This window comes from Typopeltis vanoorti, chromosome 1 (assembly GCF_054136105.1).
Source record: "Typopeltis vanoorti isolate ZY-2024b chromosome 1, IOZ_Tvanoo_1.0, whole genome shotgun sequence".
NCBI classification, from domain to species: Eukaryota; Metazoa; Arthropoda; class Arachnida; order Uropygi; family Thelyphonidae; genus Typopeltis; species Typopeltis vanoorti.
In genome coordinates, this window is record NC_143549.1 from 18,496,010 (window position 1) to 18,522,079 (window position 26,070).

General features: G+C 36.4%; 1 protein-coding gene across 5 annotated transcripts in view; it reads left to right on the forward strand.

Annotated features, from left to right (window-relative positions):
- Positions 1-26,070, forward strand: part of Fancd2 (Fanconi anemia complementation group D2) — an 883,021-nt gene that overhangs the window by 402,114 nt on the left and 454,837 nt on the right. For all 5 annotated transcript variants that reach the window (XM_090413132.1, XM_090413256.1, XM_090413216.1 and 2 more), the window contains one exon: positions 22,405-22,542. In XM_090413132.1, coding sequence (XP_090269258.1) covers positions 22,405-22,542 — 138 coding nt within the window. The remainder of the gene's footprint in view (positions 1-22,404; positions 22,543-26,070) is intronic.

The following is a 26,070-nucleotide window of genomic DNA, read 5'->3' on the forward strand; positions in this document are numbered from 1 at the left end:
ATAGTCAATGAGACTTTTCTTATTCCTAGCCTCTTCTATCCATGTGAATTTGTGCACATTTTTATGTTGGAACATGGTGTTAGTAATAACCAGTCCGTGTCCTGAGCAGAAATCCAACAGTTATTTGCCATTATTATTAGCTTTGCTCTTTTCTCCAAATTTTCCCAAAATATTTTTGTATTTCTCACAATCATTTCTACTATTTAGATCCCCAACAAGGACCAACTTTTCTTTTTTCATTGTGTCAGTTGCTTTTTCTAAAGCCTCAAAAAATTCCTCCACTTCTACCTTAGTAGAACCTTCTGTGGGACCATAGGCACAAATTAGTCTCATTGTCCAGTTCCCCATTCTTATATTTGCCCACATTACTCTACTTGAGACTGACTGCCATTCAAGAAGATTAGCCTCGTATTTTGTGTTGAATACTATGGCTACTCCTTCTTTTCCTTGATTGTCATTGCCTGAATATAACATTTTGTATTTATTGCTCAGAAAGATCTCGCCACTTTTGGTCTTTTTTGTTTCAGTCACCCCTATTATGTCGATCTGATACTTATCTAATTCCTCAGCTAGCTCCATTTCTTTGCCATTCAGGCTTCTTACGTTGATAGTACCGATCTTTAACTCTGTTGATGTTGAGTTGGGGTTTGTTTTCAGATTTGTTCCAGTAGCTGACTTTTCGCTGTTCGCCCTGGTTCCCTGGCGAAAACAACGGGGGCCTTGTTTAACCGGGCGACGCCCCATCCGGCATGAAATTTTGTAATGGTGTACCATCATTTTTTATTTTGGTTTAACCAATAAGAATACAATTTGGTTGGCTAAATCCCAAATTGCCAGCCCATCCTCGTTCGTTCAGTATTTTAATATTTTTAATATTTTAATATTTTTATTGTCTAAATATATGCATCTACTTCTGATTATCCAGGTGAAGATGTAGAATGTTTCTATGAAGGCATTCAAAATGCACTTAACAACACTAAATGATAATAATTTATCTGAGGATACGTTGACATTAGAAATAGCTCAGTTGAAAGAAATTATTAGGAATCGAACTTGAAATTGGAAAACGGGGAAAAACGTTTGTTTAAACTTCGACAGGATAAGAAAAAGGATGAGAACAAGAACAGGCAGAAAAATACTGAACTTGGTAATCAAAATATTAGTAATAACAAGGTAAGTCAGTTAATATCTAAGAAAAAGGAGGTAATATGGTATGGACTCAATTTTATAATTTGCACTTGCCGAGGGAGTCACCACTTCTAGTTTCCTGGGAAAATTAAAAATGACAAATGTAATTGAAAACCAAAAAAGAAATGTAAAAGAAATGGTGAAATCTTGCTATCAGAATCAGATATGGTAAGTGGGATCGAGTGTAATGGATATGCTATTTTTAGGAATGACAGAAGAGATAGGAGAGGAGGAGAAGTGCTATTAATGATATCACATGACTTAAGTACAGATAGGGTAGAAATACAAGAAAACAATGATGGTAACAATGTCCCATGTAGCAATGAGTTTGAGTCTATATGGTGTGAAGTGGAGGTTAACAGAATGAAATATATGGTTGGGTGTTGCTACAGACCTGGCAGTTCAGTTGTAGGGGACGTAGAAATGCATCGCCAATTTAGCCTTATGGGTACTACCAAGCGAATGATCGTAATAGGTGACTTTAATTTTCCAAACATAGATTGGGTAGAAGAGAAATCGCATGATCTGAAAGAAAAGGAATTTATTGAATTGTTGCGAGATAACTTTCTCAAGCAGCATGTGAAAGAAGGTTTGTTTATTTTGTTTTGTAGTTTATTTGGCATAAAAAGTACAAAGGTCATGCTATGCCATACTAAATGTTACAACATTAGCATTTACAGAAAATTGTAAACAATATGTCTGTACAAGAATCTTGTTTCACAAAACAGCATCTCTAGGTAAACAGAACAGCTGCAGAGGACACAACAACACACAAGGTCAGAGGTTATTACAGTAGTGCAAAAATAGTTAACAATATAAGTTAATACATAATATATGAATCACTCAGCCAAGGAATGCAGTATCTACATATATGTAAAATTATAATAGATGCCTTTATAGCAGTGCAAAAATAGGCAAAAAGGGATTATTATACTTGGATTATTATATTTGGTGGCGCTAGTGTCCTTGGTAAATGTGGCGGTCGAGTTTAGCTAGTCTAGAAAACGTGTTTTTAAAGTTAAATATAGTGTGGCTTTTTGTCACAAATTGTGCTGCAATTGTGCATCGGTTAGAAACAAGTGTCCTTCAGTGGTATTATTGTTTAGAACTGTGTTGTATATATTGTGTTTTCACTGCCGTTTGTTTCACTATATCAACGTGTAAAGATGGCGTCCAACAAGAAACGTACATCAGCGGCGCGCAGGACTTCTACTACTACACGAAAGGCTGGCTCAGCGTTAGATTTTTCGCAATGGATGCGTTGCGGAAACTGCTACATGTATGCACCGAAAAATGTGAAGGATCTGTGGTCGGTCTGGCAAAATGAAAAGAACGAAAATGTCGACGTATGTGAGAAGTGTCGGGATAGGCTGGAGCGTTTAGGAATGGAAGCTGACATCGGGACCGTAGCGGAAGAACTTCGGCGGGAGTTTATGAAAATGAAAAATGACCTTCATCTTCTTCATGAGGAAGTGGAAGTGATCGGCAAGGAGATACTGGAAGTTAAAGCTGAGTTTAATGTGTTAAACAGAGAAATTAGGACTATAGAGATTACTTTAGCTGAAGTAACTAGAACAGGATTACATATGGGTGAATCTTTGGTGAATGATTCAGTAATAAATAGTATGGGAGTGATTGGGAGTCAACTTAATAAAACCACAAGTGGCCTAGAAGAAATGAGATGTAGTGAGAGTGGGAGGGTAAGTAATAGAGAGTTGAGTAATGAAGATGGGAGAGTCATGTTGAATAGTGTAGAGAATGAGTCCATGAGTGTGGACTTGAATGAAGTTAAGAGTGGTAAAATATATGGTGATTCTATGATTAAGGGTATGGAGAGTGCTATGCATGAGGAGTGCTTGGCTGATGGGACAATAGAAAGAGTGGCTTTAGCAATAAAGAGAGGGCACGAAGCAGACAAGATGATAGTTATGGTGGGTACGAATGACCTGAGAGATAGCATAAATCGGGTAGGAAAAGATTTAAGAACATTATTAGATATTGTGAAGAGGAAAAGTGTCAATGGGAGAATAGTGTGTGTGCTGCCTTGTTTTGACAATTACGAGTTAAGTAGACGAGCAATGATAATGAATGATATGATTGCAAGAATGTGCAGAAAAAGAGGTCTGGAGTTTGTTGATGTTTGGAGTGTGTTTGAAGGAAAAAGGCAGTTGTATGCTAGAGATGGACTGCATCTTAACATGGAAGGACATAAGCGATTGAAAAAGTTATTGTTTTCTGAACAGGTTGAAGTTATTGGGCAGGGAAACTAATATTGAAAAGGTTGAGTGTAAGAGAGAGAAACTTTAGCACTGATTGTGTATTTATTGATCTTTATAGGCAGAATAAATTGCATAAGAGAGGGGATAAAAATCGGCATAGGACTACGGTAGTTAGTGACTTATATATCAGTTCTAAAGCCGGCACAAGATCTAGAGGGAATCTGCAATTTTTGTATACCAATGCTAGAAGCATTCGAAATAAGAGAGAAGAATTTTTGGCATTAGTCAGTGAAATCTCACCAAAAGTTGTAGGCATTAGTGAAACTTGGCTGTCAGCAGAAGATGTGGTCACTGGAATTGAATGTGATGGGTACAGTATTTTCAGGGAGGATAGAGAAGATAGAACAGGAGGAGGAGTACTGTTGATGATAGCTGATGTGTTGCAGCCAAAGAAAGTAGTATATCATGATGATAGACATGTGAATGAGAGTTCATTTGAGGCAGTCTGGTGCGAAATAGTGACCAACGCAACCAAATATACAGTTGGATGCTGCTATAGGCCAGGGAGTATGGGGGGAGATATTGAATTCATGCATCAGCAACTTAGTGCAATGAGTGAAGGCTTAGTGATTATTATGGGGGATTTTAATTATGGTGATATCAATTGGAAGGAGGAAATATCACGTAGCAAAAAGGAAATGGAGTTCATACATCTTCTACGAGATAATTACTTGAAACAGCACGTAACTGAAGGGACACGTGGTGTGAGAGTGTTGGACCTGGTTATTGGTTCAGAGGTTATATGCATAAGTAAGGTGTCCTCGTTACCTCCAGTTGGTGAAAGCGATCATGTGGTATTGACTTGGGAGGTCGCAAAATCTGTGGATTTTTCTATTAAGAAGGGGTATGTACGGAACTACAGGTTAGGCAATTATAACAAGCTTCGGAGTGAGCTTGCAGCCATCCCATGGCAGAACATATTGCAAGGGAAAGATGTTAGCAGTGCTTGGGATAAAATCAACGGGTATCTGAGGAAAGCAATATCAGATTGTGTCCCTATGGTCAGGAGGTCAAACAAGGCAGGCATTAGATGGATGAGCAGTAGTATCAAGTTTGAACTGCAAAAAAAGAAAATGTTATGGAGAATTTACAAGGAGAAAGGTGATCAGGACACCCATGAGCAGTACAAGGCTCAAACTAGGAAGGTTACCAGCATAGTAAGAAAAGCTAAATCAGATTATGAGAAGACCTTAGCCAAAGAGATCAAGGGTAATCCCAAAGAGTTCTTCCGCTATGTGGCAAGTAAGAGGAAGAATGACTTCGGAAGGATAACCTTAGTGGGTGCTGATGGTATTGAGGTGACAAAATCAGATGTAATAGTCGAGTTACTGAGTGATCACTTTTCAAAAGTCTATCACCCAAGTGAGGATATCTCTATACCTATAGCAATACCTAATGTGAGAATTGAAGCTAAAGAATCAGAGGTATTAAATATATTGCAAAACTTAAATGCAAACACTGCGGTAGGCTTAGATGGAATATCAGCTCGGGTGTTGCGTGAATGTGCAAATGAATTGTCACCCCTCTTACCTGGATATTTAATTTAAGTTGGAACTCTGGTATGGTCCCTAGGGAGTGGAAGTTAGGCAAAGTGGTTCCTTTGCATAAGGGTGGCTCTAAAACTGCGGTATTGAATTACAGACCAGTCACCATCTCAGGAGTAGTGGTAAAAGTATTGGAAAAGTTGGTTAAAGACAAAATTCAAGAATGGGTGGATCAGGATATGATACTCTATAGAGGCCAGCATGGTTTTGTTAAAGGTAGATCCTGCCTTAGCAATCTATTAACTATTCATAATAGGATAACATCCGAGTTGGACAAAGGAACTGGCTACACAGTGGTACTTCTGGATTTTGCTAAGGCTTTTGACAGGATACCCCATAGAACACTGTTACGCAAATTGGAGCAGATGGGAATGGATATTAAATTGGTGATATGGATAGGAGAATGGCTCAGGGAGAGATACCATAAGGTGGTGTATGGAGGAGCCGAGTCCAGAATGAGGCAGGTGACCAGTGGTGTGCCTCAGGGCTCTGTGCTTGGGCCAATGTTGTTTAATTTGTATATAAATGATATAGGAAACGGCTTAAAGGGAGATATTCAGTTGTTTGCTGATGATGCAAAGTTGTGTAGTGCAATAAAAAATCAAGCTGATGTTGAAAGTTTGCAGGAGGATTTAAATAAGCTGGTAAAATGGGCAAAAGAAAATGGATGTCAGTTCAATGTGGAAAAGTGTAAAGTCATGCATTTTGTGATTAAAAGATTACCAGCTGTGTACTACATCGATGGAAAGGTACTCCAAGAGATTGATGAGGCTAGGGACTTAGGGGTATTGGTAGATAGGGAGATGAAGTTCAGAGGACACATTGCTAAGGTGTCCAAGATTGCACATAGGATTACTTGGTTGTTGAGGAACACACTGACATCCAGAGATAAAGAGGTTATTATTCCCCTTTATAAAGCATTGATACTTCCACATTTGGATTACTGTGCTCAGGTCTGGTCACCTGGATTCCTTGGAGATGAGGAGGCTGTGGAGAGGGTTCAGAGAAGAGTGACCAAGTTGGTGAGTGATATAAAAAATGCTCCCTACATTGATAGATTGAGAGCTTGTGGATTGCAGAGATTGGTTGATAGGCGAAGAAGAGGGGATATGATAGAAACATTCAAATTACTAAAAGGTTTTTATAAGATTGATGCAGGGGAAATGTTTCAGCTGTGTGATAGTGATGGAAGAACAAGAGGTCATCTGTGGAAATTAAAGAAGAGTGTGGTTAACAAAGGTGTCAGAACAAGGTTTTTTGCCTGGAGGGTGGTGAATGAGTGGAATTCATTGCCTGACTTAGTTGTGAGCTCTTCGTCTGTAAATGAATTCAAGAAGAGATATGACAGATATTGTTTTGCTAGTTTGGGTCTCCCGCGATGAGTCTACTGACTCCATGGAGATACCCGTAATAATAATAATAATAATATACAATATGCATGGATGAAAATTAAATTTAGCAATGCAGTATAAACAGAATTTAGCAATACATATAAAGAGAATTACTAGACAGTACACAAGTAGGTAAGATGTCCTACAGCACTAAATGATTATTCGAAAAATAAAGTAGTAAATAAGATGCATACACAAAATGTATGTTAAGTGGTGCATTATCTACATATAAACAAAATTACTGCAGAGGTTTCAGCAGTACATAAATAGATAACTATAGATTAACATATGAATATACAAAACAAGTCAAGGAAAGCAGTGTCTACATCTAGTATGATTATAACAAACATTATTATACTAATACTTAAAGAGTCAGAAAGGAATTATTATACAGCATTGATGCATAAAATTTAAGTTTAGCAAGGTGATAAAATTTAATTTTACAAAATTACAGCAGGGTGATACAAATATACAAGATTGCCCATGGTAATACATAATTAGTCAGATTTAACCTAATGAATAATATATATGTATAAAAGTTAAGTTAAGCAAAAAAAGTATTTACATATAAACAAATTTATGGTCAAATGTGTTTGTACAAATTAATTCTTTCTACAAAATAAAAATATCATGCAATTTGCCTGAGTCTGCTAGCATTTTTGGTTAGATAGGTGAAAATTTCATTCCTCTCTTGTGTAAATTTTTGACAATCTACCAGAATATGATGAAGATGTGTGTTGCATTTTTCACATATGGGAGGGTTATCAGCTCTCAGTAAATGCAAGGACAACCCCCCCCCCCCCCCTTCTTTGTACGTTGACTAGAATGCCAGTGTTCAATTTCAGGTTTAATGTTATATAATTTGTTTGTTGATGTTTCTTGCCATGTTAACTCCCACTGAGCAATTAGCTTTGATCTTATAAGTTGTCTGTAGTGTGTATATGGAACTGTCAAACAGTATGTGGAGAAGGTATTGGCTGATTTAGCAGCTGCATCTGCAGCTTCATTTCCTTTGATTCCGATGTGGCTGGGAATCCAGCAGAACTGAACATCGAAATTAAGGATTTTCATTTTGTGAAGCACTTCATAAAGTATTGGATGCGGATTATACATAGGAGAGGAGATAGCCTGTAAAGAGCTCAATGAGTCTGTATAGATTATACACTTTTGGTAGCAGTTTTCTTTTATATGCACAAGTACAAGCTGAATGGCATGTAACTCTGCTATATAATTACTGCAGTCTGGTGGGATCTGATTTGAGATAATAATGTCAGGAAACACAGCAGCACAGCCAACAGAGGTGTTAGTTCTTACACCATCAGTGTAGATGGGTAAGAAATCAGTGTGTGCTGCTTTGTGTGCATTAAACAATTGCAGGTAAATGGATGATGGGGTATAAGATTTCTGTAGCTGGCAAAGTGAAAGGTTGCAGGATGGTGTGCAAACCTGCCATGGAGCAATGCTGTTATGTTTAGTGTAACTAATGTTGTCAACATTTATACTAACAGCTTGCACATTTTCTTTAATACGCATACCAAAAGGATGTATAGCAGTTTGATGTGTGTGATATTGAGCTTCCCAATGCAGAGAAAAGATACTATTCTATGTAGAGTGATCTAGTTACACTGTCTTGCCAAACCATAGACTTCGGACCCATAATCCAGCTTCGAACGTATAAGTGCACGATAAAGATGGAGCAATGAAGCTTGATCAGCACCCCACCCAGTAGAGGAGAGAGTGTGAAGGAGGTTCAAGGTTCTTTTGCACTTTTCTTTTAGTTGACGAATGTGTGCTAGAAATCAAGTTTTCTATCAAAGATGAGTCCCAAGAACTTGGTTTCTGTAGTTACTGGAATAACAGTAGGTCCCATTCTTAGTTCAGTATCTGGGTGATCAGTGTGTTTTCGACAGAAGTGTACACAGATACTTTTTCCTGTTGAAAACCTAAACCCATTATTAAGAGCCCACAGAGAGACATGATCAATTGCTTGCTGAAGTTGTCTTTCAGTTACCCTCTGTTTCATGGGTGACAGTAGATTGTGAAATCATCAATATATTGAGCATTGTTTACAGTGGGAGGAAGCTGTTCAATGATTGAGTTAATTTTAATAGCAAAAATGGTTACACTTAAGACAGAGCCTTGCGGAATACCTTGTTCTTGAAGGTATGGTCGAGATAGTGTATTCCCATTCTGACTTGGAAAGTTTGCCTGGACAGAAAGTTTTTAATAAATATAAGAAGGTGTCATTTGAGACCTAGGTTATAGAGGTCTTTTAATATGCCATATCTTCAGGCTGTGTCATAAGCTTTTTCCATGTTAAAAAAAACCGAGACAAGATGTTCTCGCTTCAGAAATGCATCTCTTATACAAGTTTCTAACCGAACTAAATGGTCTGAAGTTGATCAGTGTCTACGGAAACCACATTGTGTATTGGAGAAAAGATTGTTGCTTTCTAAATACCAGGGAAGTCTGGCATTAACCATTTTCTCTAGTATCTTACAAAGACAGCTGGTCAGAGCAATGGGTCGATAATTATTTGCTCATGTTGGATCTTTTCCTGGTTTTGGGATAGCAATGACAATTGACTTATGCCAAGAATTTGGAAATTCTTCCTCTGCAAGTATTCTATTGTATAATAAGAGAAGAAGATCCATAGAAGATGATAATAGATGTTTTATTGTTTCATAATGGATGTCATCATGTCCTACTGCACTAGGGTGAGATTGTAGGAGAGCATTTTTTAGTTCCTCCTTGACAAATGGCTGATTATATGGCTGAAGAATGTTGGTAGAAAAATTAAGCCTTTGTTTCTTTTGCTGCTCTTTCAGTATTAGAAATTCCGGAGAATATGAAGCTGTTGCTGAGGTTTTAGAAAAAGTTTGTCCCAAAGTATCTGCAATAGCTTTGGGATCAGCAAGAACACTTCCATTATAGTCTAAAGCAGACAAACAATGTATACTATATCTGCCTTTCATTTTCCAGATTTTATCCCATACAATTTTTGGACTGGTCATTTGATTAATTGATGTAATAATTGTATCCATGATTGTTTTTGACTCTGACGTCTCACATAACGTGCTTTGGCTTGAGCACGCCTGAAAATTATTAAATTTGATGTGGTGGGGTATCTATGAAATATGCTCCATGCTTTGTGTTGATCTTTTTTGGCTACCTGACATTCTCGATTCCACCAAGGCTTTGGATAGATTGGAAATCAAGATGATGTTTTTGGGATGGAAGTTGTTGCTGCCTGGACAATGCATTCTGTTATATATTTTACAGCTTCATTGATAGGTGTTTGACTGATGGCATCAGCATTAAATTTTGCAAGATGAGAGAAAGTGTTCTAGTCAGCCTGGTCCATTTTCCAGATAGGTATCTGTGTGGGTGAACATTGGTTCCTGTGTAGACATTGTACAAAGAACAGGAAAGTGATCACTTCCATATATGTTCTCTTCAACGTCCCACATGAGCAGTGGAAGAATGGAAGTGGGGGGGGGGGGGGAGAACAGGCTTGTAAGATCAATTGCAGAATATAAGCAGGTGGGGACATGGAAGAAAGTAGATTGAGTTTATTATTTAGAAGGGAAAAGTTATTATTATCAAGAATTTTTTTCAATGTTTCAACCTTGTCTGTTAGTGTTGGCACTACCCCATAGAATATTGGGACCGTTAAAGTCACCCATCAAAAGTATGGGTTCAGGCAGTTGCGAGATAAGCTTATCAAGATCAATTTCATTTAACTCAGCATTTGGTGGTAAATAAATTGAACATACTGTAATAAGAAATCCCACAGAGAAGCGAATCGCTACTGCTTCCAGAGAAGTATTAAGTTGAACCTGATGGAAAGGAGTATGACTGCCCACTAGGATAGCTGCTCCTCCATGAGCAGGACCATCTCCAGTTCTATCCTTACGTACAACAGTGAAATTCCTAAAGGTACAGTCCTCATTGGGGTCTTAAGCAAGTTTCCTGTAGACAGAAACAGAAAGGTTTATGTTTCTGCAACAACATCTTGATATCGTCAGTATTCTGGCAGATCCCATGACAGTTCCATTGTAAAAATTTTCCTATTGTTTTGATTTTATTGGTTTTGAATTTGAATTGTATTGACTATTGAAAAATAGTCAATACAATTTTCCTATTGTATTGACTTGTCTGGTTTTCGAGAGGTTGAGGACTTACCTTTGTCAGATTTATATTTATCCACTGTTTTAGGGAAGTATGAATGGCCAGTGTCCATCTCTTCCTCTGGTAGAGTGTTCAAAACATCAAATGTGTTAGGGTCAGTTGGTATGCTTAGTTTGCTTTCAGTGGATATCAAGGTATCCATTTTTTCTGTGTGGGTGTCTGGTGGTTTATCTTTGAGTGAAGTCTCCACCATAATTTTTTTTGACAGATGAGTTTTATTGGATGGGACCATTTTTGAAGTTGTCTCTGGAGTAAGGCCATAGGTCTTGTGATTAATGCTCTCAACAGAGAAGCACTTGTGATCGTAAAGTTCAGGTATGGTGAAATTATCAAATAGTGGAATAGACATACATGTTTGAGCTGCTGTTGGCACTTTTTTAATTGTTACTTTTTCAGCATAAGAGGATCGTAGAACAGGTGTAATGGTGGCCAGCTTTCTTTTTGTATCCTGATATGTTATGTTTAGTTCTGTTTTAATTTTTTGTATCTCTTTTTCATCTTTCCATTTCTGACATGCACGAGAGTATGCTGGATGATCTCCCTGACAGTTGACACATTTAGCTTTTCTTTCGCAGCAAGATTTATTTTCATGATCTTTACTACCACATCGGGCACAGGTAAGTAGAACCACGACAGGCAGTTTGGGCATGTCATATCTTTGACATTTAAAGCATCTCGGCAGGTTAGGGATGTACATTCTAACAGGACAGCTGAGATACCCTGCTTTTACAGATGTCGGAGGCTTGGGTGTATCAAAAGTAAGGATGATGTTCTTGGTTGAGTCCAGGTGACCATCCCTGCCTATCAGGATGCACCTGCCTCTCCTTGATCTTTAAGCTCTGAACATATCTCCTCATTGAGTGTTCTGTGAGGTGTTACTGCAATTTGTATTCCACCCATTGTCGTTGCTCTCAGTATTTCTCGGAATGTTGTTTGCACATCGTTTCTACGAGGATATTACCAGAACGCAATTTCTTGACAGTTTTGGGGGGGTCCTACCAGTCCTTCTAAACCTTTTTGGATAAAGAAGGATGACATTTGCCCAATTGGTTTTTCACCTGTTGCATAAATGATTAAAAAGGTTGGTACATTTAGATTAGTATCTGATAACTTTTGTTTCTTACTTCTGTTTCCATATGCTGTGCTTATATTATCAGTACTTGGTTAGGGTCTCTGAAACATTCGAGGATGAAGAATTCATAGTTAAGGAATTTTTAATTCGGTGCCAGAGCTCCTCATCCACCATGGAGCCACACATGGATGCCCACTACCTGGCAAGAAAAGATTGTGCTCAGGAGTGGAATGTCAGGGCTACCCTGGACGCTATACCGGCACTGCAGCAGGTCTAGGATCCCGATGCCGGACCATGGGGTGAGAGACTTACTGCAACACTGTTGACCCTTGCAGGCAAGCCCACTAGCTGATTGATCCTGGCTGGGTCATCCAGGACCACCCGTCTTGCCAAAGTAGTGCAAGACTACTAGGATCCCCTTTCTGGATGTCCATGGGTTGCACCGCACGGCAAACACGGCTGCAGGGTGTTGGATCCCAGTGATGGTGGTCTGGAAAAAGAAATAGTGAAAAAGACTCAGGAAATGTAGAGCAAAGTACTGAAAGAAAAACAGAGAAAAAGAGAAAGAATGAAAAGGGCCAGTACCATCACTGGGAGGTCCCCTCCACTACGAACAGGTGTGAAAGAAGGAACTTGAGGTCAAAGAGTGTTGGATTTGCTCATACCGTCAGAAGGGATCTCTGTCAAGAATATGGCTATTTTACCACCAATTGGTGACAGTGATCATTCTGTTCTTTCTTGGGAAGTATCTACTTGCGTTGAAGATCCGATTAAATCAGGCTACATGCTAAATTACAAAGCTGGAAATTATGATCCATTTAGAAGAATAGTATCTTTGGTCCCATGGTATCAGTTACTGAATGGAAAAAATGTCAGCAGTGCATGGGAATCTTTGAAAAAGGGCTTGAATGAGGTGGTATCTGAATGTATCCCTAGTGTTTGAAGAATAAATAGGTTGGGAGTGAAATGGATGTGCAGCCTTATTAAGCTAGACGTCCACAAGAAGAAGATGATGTGGAAAGAATATCATGAGAATAAGAGTGAGAGGTGTTATGAAATATATAAGGCTCAGGCCAGAAAAGTAACGCGTATTATGGAAAAAGCTAAAACAGAGTATGAAAAGAAATTGGCCATGCAAGCTAAAGCCAATCCAAAAGAATTTTATCGTTATCTTTCAGCAAAAGAAAGAATGAATGTGGAAGAATAACTTTATTGAATGCAGATGGTACACGAGTGTAGGAAGCTAAGGAGATTGTTCAGTTAATGAGTGCTCACTTGGTTAACATATATTAACCAGTTGTGTGTAGCATGGTGCTACTGCTACGTTGGATGAAGAGTTAGAAGTCGAAAATGAGGTTGAAGAGCTCTTGCGTAACCTGGATAAGAATTTGTCAATAGGGACAGATGGAATATTTGCCTGTTTGGTAAAGGAATGTTCAGCTGAATTGGCTAAGCCTTTCACACATTTGTATAACTTGAGTCCCAGCTCAGGAATGATACTACAGGACTGGAAGGAATGTATGATAGTTCCATTGCACAAGGGTGGTGCATAAACTGATGTGTCTAACTACCAACCTATTAGCATATCTGGTGTGGTAGTGAAGATTTTAGAGAAGTTGGTAAGACCTCTCATACAGAAATGGGTAGACAAGCATTCTATACTCTGCAGGTAACAGCATGGGTTTACTAAAGGAAGGTCATATTTAAGCAATTTGCTCATATTTTATAACAATGTTATGGCCGAGTTGGATAAAGGGAATGGATACACTATGATAATGTTGGATTTTTCTAAGGCATTTGATAGGATACCACACGATAGGCTGTTATGTAAACTGGAGAATATGGGATTGGAACATAATCTATTGACTTCGATCAGGGTATGGTTGACAGACAGATATTTAAAAGTAGTATACAGCGGGTGTGAATCTATCAGTTTTAAGGTAACCGGTGGTGTACCTCAGGGTTCAGTCCTTGGGCCATTATTGTTCGATCTATAAATTAATGACATCAAGCAGGGTCTATCATCAGATGTGCAGTTGTTTTGCTGATGATGTGAAGATAGGCAAGGCAATCAGGGATGCTACTGATTCGGCAATTACAAAATGATTTGAATAGACTGGAAATCTGGGCAAATGAAAATTGCTGTCAGTTTAATGCTAGTAAGTGTAAAGTTATGCACCTTGGCGTGATTAGAGTTCCAGCAGCATATTATATCAGCAGGGTTATTCTACAAGAAACTGAATTGGCAAGGGATCTTGATGTATTGATGGATAAGAATTTAAAGTTCAAAGGTCATATAGTAAAAGTTGCAAATACAATTTGGAGGATAATTTCAATATTGAAGTAAACCTTGACATGTAAGGAAGAAAGTCATTTCATCTCTTTATAAGGCTCTGATAAAACCACACCTGGATTATTGTGTGCAGATTTGGTTTCCCAGGCTTCAAGGGGATAAAGAAGCTGTGGAAAGAGTGCAGAGAAGAGTTACAAAGATTATATCCGGATTATGGGATTTAGATTATGAGGACAGATTGCGAGTATGTGTATTACAGACTCTTGTTAGCAGGAGAAAGAGGGGGTGATATGATAGAGGTCTATAAAATTTTGGATGGGTGTTACAGCATTTCATGATGAAATTTTTCGTTATATGGACGCGGTGAAAGAACACTGGGCATCCATGGAAGTTAACGTTGTTTTCAGTCTAGAAAGGGTTACGAGCTAGGTTTTTCTCTCAGAGAGCAGTGAGTGGAATAATTTGCCCTTATGAGTAGTGAGTGAATCTAGTGTAAATGAATTTAAGGGAAGGTATGAAGCTGGGCTAGGTAATTTACAGCCTCCCTCGATGAGTCCTTGACTCCGTAGAGGTCTTAGATAATAATAATAAATCAGATGACATAACTATCATTATGGGAGATCTAATGCTGAAGTAGGCTTAGAAAAGATCACTTCCTGCATGGGAAACCAGGGCCTGGGACATAGAAATCCAAGAGGAGAAAGATTAATACAGTTCTGAAGAAAACAATCTGGTAATAAATACTTTATTTAGCCAACCTCCTAGAAGACTTTATGCATGGAAAAGTCCCATAGACAGCTTTAGGAACCAGATTGACTATATAATGATTAAAAAAAAATTCCAGAATAAAATCTTACAAGCCAAAACATACCCAGTTGCTGATATTGGATCAGATCACAATCCTGTGGTCATTAAAGCAGCAGTAAAATTAAAGAAGACAATGAAACCTATAAACATAGAAAAATACGATCTTGGCTCCCTTAACATGTTCACTGCCAATCACGAATATACTCGTAGTTAGTATATGAGCCTCACAAGCCAACTACGAATATTACCGCCAGTGACGAGATTACTCGTACTGACCTTGAAGAAGTGAAAGTGCTTGCCATGTGGTAAGCTATGCCCAAGAAGCGTGGCAGCGAACGTGTTAAAAAATCAAGAAATACAAGATAAATTTTTAAAGGAACTGGCACAATCCACCATTCCTGATTCCACCAAGTATCCTCCTCCTAAAGATGAGATTGAGGATTGATGGCAGAAATTTAAAGAGGGCATAAAAAAGGCAATAAAACAAACAGTCCCCAAATTTGAGAAGATGAGTAAACCCTGGATGAATATGAATGATAAGATACTGAAAATGATGGAGGAAAGATAGAAACACATAAATCGCCCTGAATACAAGAACTTACACAAGGAGATTAGGAAAGAATGTAGGATTGCAAAAGAACTATGGCTCAATAACAAATGCAAGGAAATTGAACTTTTGAACAAAAAATACAAAACCAGAAAACTTCGTGAAAAAGTTTTTCCCTAGCAAATCTTGCAAGAGAGTAGGCTCTCATTGCATTGAAGATATCAGTGGAAACATCCTAATGAAGAAAGACGAAATAAGGGATAGATGGGTAGAGTATTCGAACAAACTCTACAATCATGACAGAATTGATAAACTGATGCAAGAAGATTTGGAGGGTCCTACTATTCATACCTGGGAAGTAACAAATGCATTAGGAAACAGAAACCAGAAAAAGCTCCAGGAATGGATGGAATTATGGCAGAACATCTAAATGCTTTAGATGATAAGGCTATAAGATCACTGACTGACATATGTAACAAAATATACGAAACTGGACACCTTCCAAAAGATTTTAAACACTCGACATTCCTACTAATACCCGAAAAATCGAAGACAATCAAATGTGAAGAGTACAGAACAATCAGTCAGATAGCAAAAGTTATGTTATATATCATCCAAGAAAGAAATAAACATAAAATCAAATTGGAAATTAATGGAACACAATCTGATTTTTGGGAAAATAAAGCAACTAGAGAAGGACTCTTCAACATTAGAACTATTATAGAAAGATACCTGGAGAAGCAGAAAGAAGTCTACTTATGTTTTATTGATTACACAAAGGTGTTTGACAATATACAACATGAACAATTAATCAAATACATCAGAAAATTAGGAGTAGATGGTAAAGATACCAGATTACTGATAAATCTATATTGGGAGCAAACTGTCTCAATAAAAATATCAGGAGAAACCTTGGAGGAATTCCCAGAACTCAGACAAGGCTGTGTTCTTCCTCTATACTGAAAATGACTCGACAATTAGAAGACTTTGAAGGAGTCAGCAGAGGCAGGATTATAAACAACTTAAGATATGCAGACGATACAGTACTGCTAACTGAAAATAAAAACGATCTTTAAAACCTACTAGAGGAGACTCTGAAACTAAGTGAAAAATATGGACTTAATTTCAACTTCAAAATAACCAAAACCATGCTGGTAACAAGAGAAAATACCTGATATAAATATTAAGATCAGTGGAAATACTTTAGATCAAGTAGAGAGTTATATATATTTGTGTCAACCAATTACAGAGAATGGAAAGTGTGATAAGGATACATTAAGAAGAATAAAAATTGCTAGATCAACCTTCATTAGTATGAAAAATAGTATGAAAAACATTCTGATCTCAAGGGAAATTCACACAAAAATAAGAATTAGGCTGTCCAAATGCTACGTATGGGTCAACACTGCTATATGGAGCAAAAACTTGGACAATATCAAAATATTGTGAAAATAAGCTAAAAGCCTTTGAGATGTGGATCCTCAGAAGAATTCTTAGAGTCCCATGAACTGCCAAAAAAACTAATTTAGAAATATTAGAGATGATTAGAGAAGGTAGGACTCTGTTGAAAACCATTAAGAAAAGGAAACCACCTACCTTGGTCACATACTAAGGCATGAATCCCTACAAAAAACACTTCTAAAATGAATGATACAAGGAAAAAGAAGAAGAGAAAGACAAAGAACAGATTGGATGGGAAATATTAAGGACCGGACCTTTTTTGTCCTATGAAGAATGTAAAAGAGAAGCACAAAACCATACATGGTGGAAGTTCATGGTAGTCAACTCCTGGAAGGAGATGAAATCTGACAAGACAAGAGGTGAGTGACATATTGCATAGTTAGATGGCAATGATTTGTCACCCTTCTTAGGAATGGGTTGAATATAGGCCAATTTCTAAGGTTTGGGATATACACCAGTGGAGTAAGAAAGTATTTACAGGCAGCATATGACAGGATTCAGTTCAGGTGCACAGACCTTCAGTTGGAGGAATGCCATCAGGGTCAGGAGATTTTTTTTGTGTCTAGTTTAGACAATAGGTTTCTGATCTCTTTCTGGCAAAAGAATATAGGAGGCATTGTATGTTGGGTAGTTGGAATGACTGGGGGGGGGGGGCATTTGCCATTGTCAGTTATGCATGCATTGGAGGCAAAGTGTGAAGCCAGGAGATTAAGCTTTTTCTTTTGGTGAATGCAATAGAGCCATCTGGGTATGATACGGGCAGGAATATTGTAGGGCAAAAGTTATGACCAATTGCTTTGGCAAGAAACAAAAGGCATTTGGCCAGGCTGCAAGTTTTTTGCTTTTGCCCATTCAAATTCTGCTTTGGAAGCATTGATAGTGTTCTTGCATCGGTTTCGGACTTCAGTATAAGCACTGAGGGTGAATGGAGTTTTTGATTCGAGCATGACTAAACAAACACACATAATAACCACAATAATGAGTTTTAATAAGTAAATATTTCATCCTAAGTATCTTAGGACATCGTCATTACAGTTAATTCAAACAATACTAGGAATAACATATAGTTATTCCTAGTATTGTAGGGTGCATTATTACAATGGAATCCTAATATGCATGCAGTACGTGTTATAGAATTAAATTAAAATATATCTTGGGGGGGGGGGATTACATTAAAATAAAATAACATATATAAAAATTATTTTACACAATTTTGAATGACAATTTCCCATACTTTAAAAATAGCAAGAACATCATTATGGTCTAGATTTGGTCTGAGAAGTAGTGCTTCAGCACTTTCTTTATATAAACGTTCATGTTTATATAAAGATCTATGTAGAAGGTTGGTCTTTTCCCAATGGATCATATGGTTTGGGTTTTCAACTCCGTGTTGTGCGACGCCAGATTTCTGCGGTTTGATAAGCCGGATATGGTCTTGATGTTCCAAAATGTGTTTATGAACAGATCTTCCTGTCTGTCCATAGTAAGACAATTTGCAGGAGCATGAAACCTTGTACACACCTGGTAACATCAGAGGTGAGAGTTTGTCTTTAGGAGAAGGTAACAAGTTATAGATTTGGTTGATTAGTTTGTAGGTAGTAGCAAGTTTGTATTTCTTCATAATTTTTGAAGGACGTTCAGAGATGCCTTTGACATAAGGTATGGGAATCCTACGGGCCTGTTCTTGTCTAGGTTGATGTGTGGGGAAGTGACTGATGATTTTTTGAGTTGTTTTAAGATTGTATCCATTTAGTATGGCTGTATTTTTGATTATTTCCAATTCTTGGTTTAGAGATTCTTTAGAGGAGCAGAATCTGTGTGCTCTGGTTACTAATGATTTAATGATGCCAAATTTTTGAAATGGATGATGAGCAGAAGAATTTTGAATGTAGCGACCTGAAAATGTCAGCTTTCAATAGATAGAAGTGGAGACGGAACCATCTTCTTTTCTTGCATGTGTAAATCCAGAAAGGAGATACCCTGTGGAGATTCTTTTTTTAGCATAAATTTAATGCGAGGATGAAGAAGGTTTATCTAGAAACAGGTGTATTTCTTGTTTGGAATGATCCCCAGACAGCAAAGACGTCATCGGCATATTGTAGCCAAATTTTTGGTTTGGGTTTAAACGTGAAAATTTTTTCTTCAGGGTATTCTAGAAACAGGTTTGCTAAGTCTGGTGATAAAGGAGATCCCATTGCTGTCCCTTCCTCCTGCTTGTAAATTTTTTCTTTCCAAGTGAAGTAACCGGACGTAATAACAAATTTGAATAATTCAACAATATCAGATGGAAATTTTTGAGTTAACAAGTCTAACATTTCCTTATGGGGAATATTAGTGAAGCGGGAGACAATGTTGAAGCTAATTAGCATGTCAGTTTCCAACAGTTGAATGTCTTTTATTTTTGCGTGAAACTCTGTCAGATTTTTAATTGATGAGGCTGAGTGGCCTATGTGAGGACAGAGAACGTTAGATAAAAATCTTGATAATTTGTGAGTCGGGCTGCTAATAGAATCCACGATGTGTCTGAGTGGAACATTATTCTTGTGAAGCTTAGCCGTAGCTTACAGCTGAGTAGTGAAGTTGTTATATTCTAGGGGAATCAGAGTAGATATTATGCTTCAATAATAGAACACTGTGAGTTGGGATAATCAAAATAAATATAAAAACAGGGAAAGTGCTTGCAAAAACTTATTTAATATAAAATTTTTGCCTCATTGTCAAAGACTTCTTCGGTAGAGGATTATAGATCAGCAGTCCAAATATTATAGATCCAGACAATTCGAAAGAGGTGGCACCTTAGTAGCTAATGTAAGATAATTAAAACAGTCAATACTTTCTTAACTTAAAACAATAAAATAAATAATTAAAATAAAAATAAATAAGTTTGGAAAGATTAGCAGATTTAAAAAATACTATCTCCCATAAAGAGGAAAGACATAGACCATTGAATCTGTTTATGTTAGGTAAATGGAATAAAGTTTCACACTTTTCTTTATAAATATGTTCTATGAAGAAATGCCTTTTATGAAGGACTCTTGTTTTGTTCCAGTGAATTCTGTGTTTAGTGCAGAAGGCATGCTCAACAAAGTCCAGACTGTTCTCTTAATGATATTCAATGTAAGATGTGTTCTAGACAAATAAACACAGATCTTCCGTTTGTCCAAAATAAGATAAGCTGTAAGAGCAAGGAGTATGGTAGATGCTTGAAACACTTAGAGGTGGAATCTTGTCTCTAGGCAAAAGCAAGAAAGGCGGAGATTTTTCTGAATGAGGTGAAAAGTAACCAAAATATTCATGATTTAAAACTTTTGCCATTCAGAAATGCTTTGCACATTTCCTAATTTATTTTATTTTATTTTTTGTTAGGAAATTATTGACTGTTTTAGTTATCTTACATTAGCTACTAAGGTGGTGCTTTTTTAGAATTGTCTATAATGATCCTGTATTGAAGATACCTGTAACATTTAGTAAAAATTCTACAATAAACAAGTTTTGATGTGAGTTTTCCTCTGTTGTATAGTTATATTATTATATCAGTTCACTACTCCAGTATCAGTGAAAGGCTGAGAGGAATTTGATCCTTAGAAATGTAGACATGAATAAGATTATTGTTAGCATTTCCAAGAGTATTCATCAGTTCAAATGATTCAAGCTTCACATGGTCTTGCATAATGAAGGTCTTTATTATTGCAGAATGTAAGTTATTCTTACATTCTGCACTGAAAACTGTCCATTACTATTTTTCTGCTTTCTTTTAAAGATTTGGTAAAATGAGCAGGCACTGTTCAATAACTGTATGCAGAACTCCAAACTTATTGAATCTACTTCTCATCTTTCTTTTTCTTTGTTCCTTTATTTCTTGTACTTTATTTCTAACTTTTTTCCCAGTGAATACAACCCCATCTTTTTAAAAAGATTATCTCTTTCTTCTCCATTACTTGCCCCATATGTAGCACTTTTATAAGTTTCTCGTGTGTATGTAGGTAATTTAATAAAAAAAAAAAACGTTGGCTTAATGCAGATTAAAAAAAATTCTTAATCAGAAACTAGTAATTTTTTCCTTTCATGATTACATAGTGATCAGAATACATTACGAAAATTATGGATACAACTACCATGTTAGAGTAATATAAACCAAAATATTTACTCGACATTTTGACCTTCACATTAAGGCCATCTTCTGGAGTATACGTATATATACTAAAAAACAAGCTGCACTACAATCTACATGGCATGCTAAAGTTACTGATCAAGTGTTAAAACTATTTGCCTGACCTTTGGTGCTAAAAAAAAAACTCACTGCATCAAAGCTAGAGTCCTGTTATTATTATTATATATTAGGTTACCAAGTTAAATTAAGCTGCAGAGTAACATTTTCATACAGAAAATAATAGATAAATAAATAAACAGAAAATAAAATTACTTATATAAGTATACATATAAATTGCAACTTGTATGGATAGTGGCCAATAAAAAATGAAAATTGCTTAGAGTCCCAAAGTTTGAGTTTGCTGGAAACTAAGTAAGCTGAATGTGCCATCCAAATTCTTGGGATGGCACATTCATATGATTTAAATTTCAATTCATACCAAGTTTTTGTAATGCAAAGAACAAGTACTTTTCCCTATCAATTGTAGGGTGTTAAGAGCGTGATCTGAGAGGCCTGCTTCACCAAAATTATTATATTTAATGTGTCCTTTGTGTTCTTTTTTATAGATAGGGATTGTACATCCAGTTTCCCCAATATAAGATAAATAAATATAGATAATAATAGATAAATAAATAATTTTTATTTATCTATTATTTTCTGTATGAACATGTTACTGTGCAGCTTAATTTAACTTTGTAACCTAACAGATAATAATAATAACAGGACTCTAGCTTTGATGTAGTGAGTTTTTTTTTTTTTTTTAGCACCAGAGGTCAGGCAAATAGTTTTAATGCTTGATCAGTAACTTTAGCATGCAATGTAGATTGTAGTGCAGCTTGTTTCTTTGTGTGTGTGTATATGTATGTATACTCCAGAAGTTGACCTTAATGTGAAGGTTGAAACCTGAAGTGTATATTTTGGTTTATATTAAACTAAAGTTTTACTCTAACACAGTAGTTGTATCCATACTTTTCGTAATGTAAAGTAGTAATTTCATAAAAAACATAAAAAATTAATTATAAAACTTGTCATGTTTAGTTTACCTGTTGAGGCATTTGAGAGGATACAGCACATACTTATATCAACAGCACACCTTTTAGCACTGATTTAAAATAACTGCCAAATAGTTTCTGGGATTGATTTAGTTTTCTCTTTAACTGGGCATTAGCTACTGGAGGATATGGATACATGACATATATTTATTAGTATTACTTTATTTATAGTGATATTATCACATTATATCCAGTCTACAGAAGACTGAAAATATTCAACTATCTCTAATACCGTGCTTTAGTGAGTGGATTAGATAATTTGGCTAAACATGTTTTAATATGAAATATGTCATACTGAGTTTAAACAAGAAACATTGATATTTCACTGTAATGTAAACTAATAATATATAATATGTAAATTATTGTATCTTATTTAATTAAAACTTGCTAGTATTAGAATTTTAACATATATTAAAAAATTTGATCTAGTTCAGACATAATGAAACTGCAGTTTGGATTAGATAATGATACTGAAGTTGAAGGAATTGTTATAAATCTAATGCCGCTGATACTAAAAGATGAAAAGACACCACAGGAACAAGTATATCCTATTAGAGAATCAGTTAGGTAAGTATTCACAACATTACATATAATGAATGTAAGGTTTTTGTATCTTTGTGAAGTAACTGAGATTTATGAAACTCTTCCAAATTCTTATTCTAAGATGAGTAACTAGATGTTTACTGTGATAATATCAGTAATGAAATATCATAATATAATAATACTACGATGATTTTTTTTTTCATTTTTCTTATGATATTCACTTTTTCTTTTCTTTTTGTTAATCTTTGTAAATGTAAATTCTTGTCAACTGTTAATTGAAATATATCCTCATGGAGTTATAAAGGATACCTCCACGAGGATATATAAGGGTATAAATAATTAAAAGAAACACACGTATTAACCACAGTGAAAATTATTTACTTGTAAATATTTCATCCTAAGTATCTTAGGACATCATCAGTACAGTAGTTTAAACAATAATAGGAATAACATGCAGTTAGGGCACATGATTACAATAGAATCTCATTGAACGTGTGTAACGTGTTACAGATGTAAAAAAAAAAAAAAAAAAAAAAAAAAAAAAAAACTAATAATAATAATTTTACACAATTTTGTATGACAATTTCTCATACTTTAGGAATAGCAAGAACATCATTGCGGTTTAAATTTGGTCTGTGTAGTAGGGTTTTAGAACTTTCTTTATATAAACGTTCATCTTTATATAAAGATCTATGTAAAAGTTTAGACTTTTCCCAATGAATCCTATGGCTTGAATTTTCAATTCCGTGTTGAGAGAGAGAGGCCCGATTTTTGCAGTTTAAAAAGATGAATGTGGTCTTCATGTTCCGAAATGCGTTTCTGAACAGACCTACCTGTCTGTCCAAAGTAAGACAATTTGCAAGAGCATGGAATTTCATAAACGCCAGGCAACAATTTATCCTTAAGAGAATGTAACAAGTTGTAAATTTGATTGATAGGTTTGTAAGTAGTGGCAAAATTGTATTTCTTCATAATTTTAGAAAGCCGTTAGGAGATGCCTTTGATGTAAGGTATGGGAATCCTATGGACTTCTTCTTGTCTGGTTTGATGTGTGGGAAAGTGACTGATAATTTTTTTGAGTTGTTTTAGGATTATATCCATTTAGGATGGCTGTATTTTTGATTACTTCTAATTCTTGGTTTAGAGATTCTTTAGTGGAGAAGAATTTGTGTGCTCTGGAAACTAATGATTTAATAATGCCAGATTTCTGAGATGGATGATGAGCGGAAGAATTGTGAATGTTGCGACCTGAGAATGTACGTTTGCGAAAGAGACACGTAGCGATGGAACCGTCTTCTTTTCTTTGAATGTGTAAATCCAAAAAGGAGATACCCTGTGGAGATCTTTTTCTAACGTAAAGTTGATGTGATGATGAAGAAGATTAATGTTATTTAGAAACAGTTGTAATTCATGTTTGGAGTGATCCCAGACTGCAAATACATCGTCGACATATCTTAACCAAATTTTTGGTTTGGGTTCAAAAGTGAATATTTTTTCCTCAAGGTGTTCTAGAAACAAGTTTGTTAGGTATGGTGATAAAGGAAATCCCATTGCTGTTCCCTCTTCTTGTTTGTAAATTTGACCTTTCCAGGTGAAGTAACCTGATGAAATAACTAACTTGAACAATTCAACTATATCAGATAGAAATTTTCGAGATAGTAATTCTATTGTTTCTTTATGGGGAATGTTCGTGAAGAGGAAGACAATGTCGACGCTGATTAACAAGTCAGTTTTTGAAAGTTGAATGTCTCATTTTTGTGTGAAACTCTGTAGAATTTTTGATTGAAGAGGTTGAGTGGCCTATGTGAGGATGGAGAAGGTTAGATAAGAATCTTGATAACTTGCAAGTTGGATTGCCGATACAGTCTATGACAGGTCTGAGTGGAACATTAGTTTTGTGTAGCTTAAGTAAGCCATAAATTTTATTATTGTTTAAACTACTGTACTGATGATGTCCTAAGATACTTAGGATGAAATATTTACAAGTAAATAATTTTTACTGTGGTTAATACGTGCGTTTCTTTTAATTATGATCTCACCACAGGTTTCATTATTTAAAAAAGGTATAAATGATGGTATTATTATTTGACAGAATACTGCATGGAAAACTATTACATAAATTGGAGCAAATGGAAATGGATGTGAGGCAAGTGACATTGATGGTGGTGGCAGATAGACATTAGATGGTGGAATCAAGGTGAATGAGGGTGACTAGTGGAGTGCCCCAGGGCTCTGTCCTAGGACCACCACCACTTGTCAGTGTAGTAAAATATTATGTAATGAGACTTGGGATCTGAGGGTGATGGTGAATAGAAATTTGAAATTCAGAAGACAAATTGCAAGAGTTGACAGAATAAGACTTTATAAGGCTATGATTTGGCCACCTGCATTTCTTGGGGATTGGGTGGTGGTGGAGAGGATTCAGAGATGAGTGACCAAGCTGGTGACTGGTCTGTGGAATGTTCGCTATGAGGATAGATTGAGGATGTATGAGTTGTACAGTTCAACTGAGAGGCAGAAGAAATAGAATATCATAGAAATTTGTAAGTTACTAAAGGAATTCTATGAAATTGACATAGAAGAAATTTTTTAGTACATTGGGAGTAGAAGTTAAAACATGGAGTCACACTTGGAATTGTTTTAAGAGTGTGGCTGATAAGGGTACAGACTAGGTTGTTTACTTGGAGGGTGGTGTGTGTGGGGGGGGAGAATGGATTGTCTAAGGTATTGGGGACAACCCCAACAGTGAATAGATTTAAGATGTGTGATAGGTATTGTGTTAATGGATAGAGTGGGTCTCCCATGATGTCTTTTGACTCCATGGAGTGCCCATTAAGTAATGAGACAACAATTATTATATTAAAATAAAGAATTATATTTGGAATTGTCAACTACACAGATTCAAAATAACCTCCCTCCATCTCTACACAATGTTTACATATGTTGTACAGGTGCTTGAAGGCACAGTGGACGTCCTGAATGGGAACCTCCTTTGCTGTCTTGCTGTGTCACACTGCATTAGATGTACTCATTGTTGCTGAAGCACTCCCCTTTCAAGGAACACTTCATCTTTAGGAAGAAGAAGACAAAGCCTGCGGAAGCTGAATTTGGCAAATGGCTTCCACAGAAACAGCTAACAAGTGCCGCTATCTTGTGGTACCTAACCATAACACAATATTTTTAATGTCTGAAAATAGTGTGGGTTCTATGGTTGATTTTCTTGAATTTACGGGACAAAAAACCTGAGTTTCCTGGAGGAAAAAACCCACTTTGCACGTGCCAGAGATTGACTAACTCGGTAACCATTCGAAAAATAGGCTAGTAAAAGTTCCTCTAGTCAGCTACTAGACTTGAACTCGAAATCTATCTTCGGGCGGTTTAGCATGAAGGAGTGCAAACACCACCTGCACTGAGCTACACAGGCTCTCTATAAGAATAATAACATTCTTAATAAGAATAATAACATTAATATAAACATGCTTGGGTTACTCTTCTTAGATAGACCAAAACCTCCTGCCATAAGTATGTCTTAGCCATGTCTTTTGGAGCTGC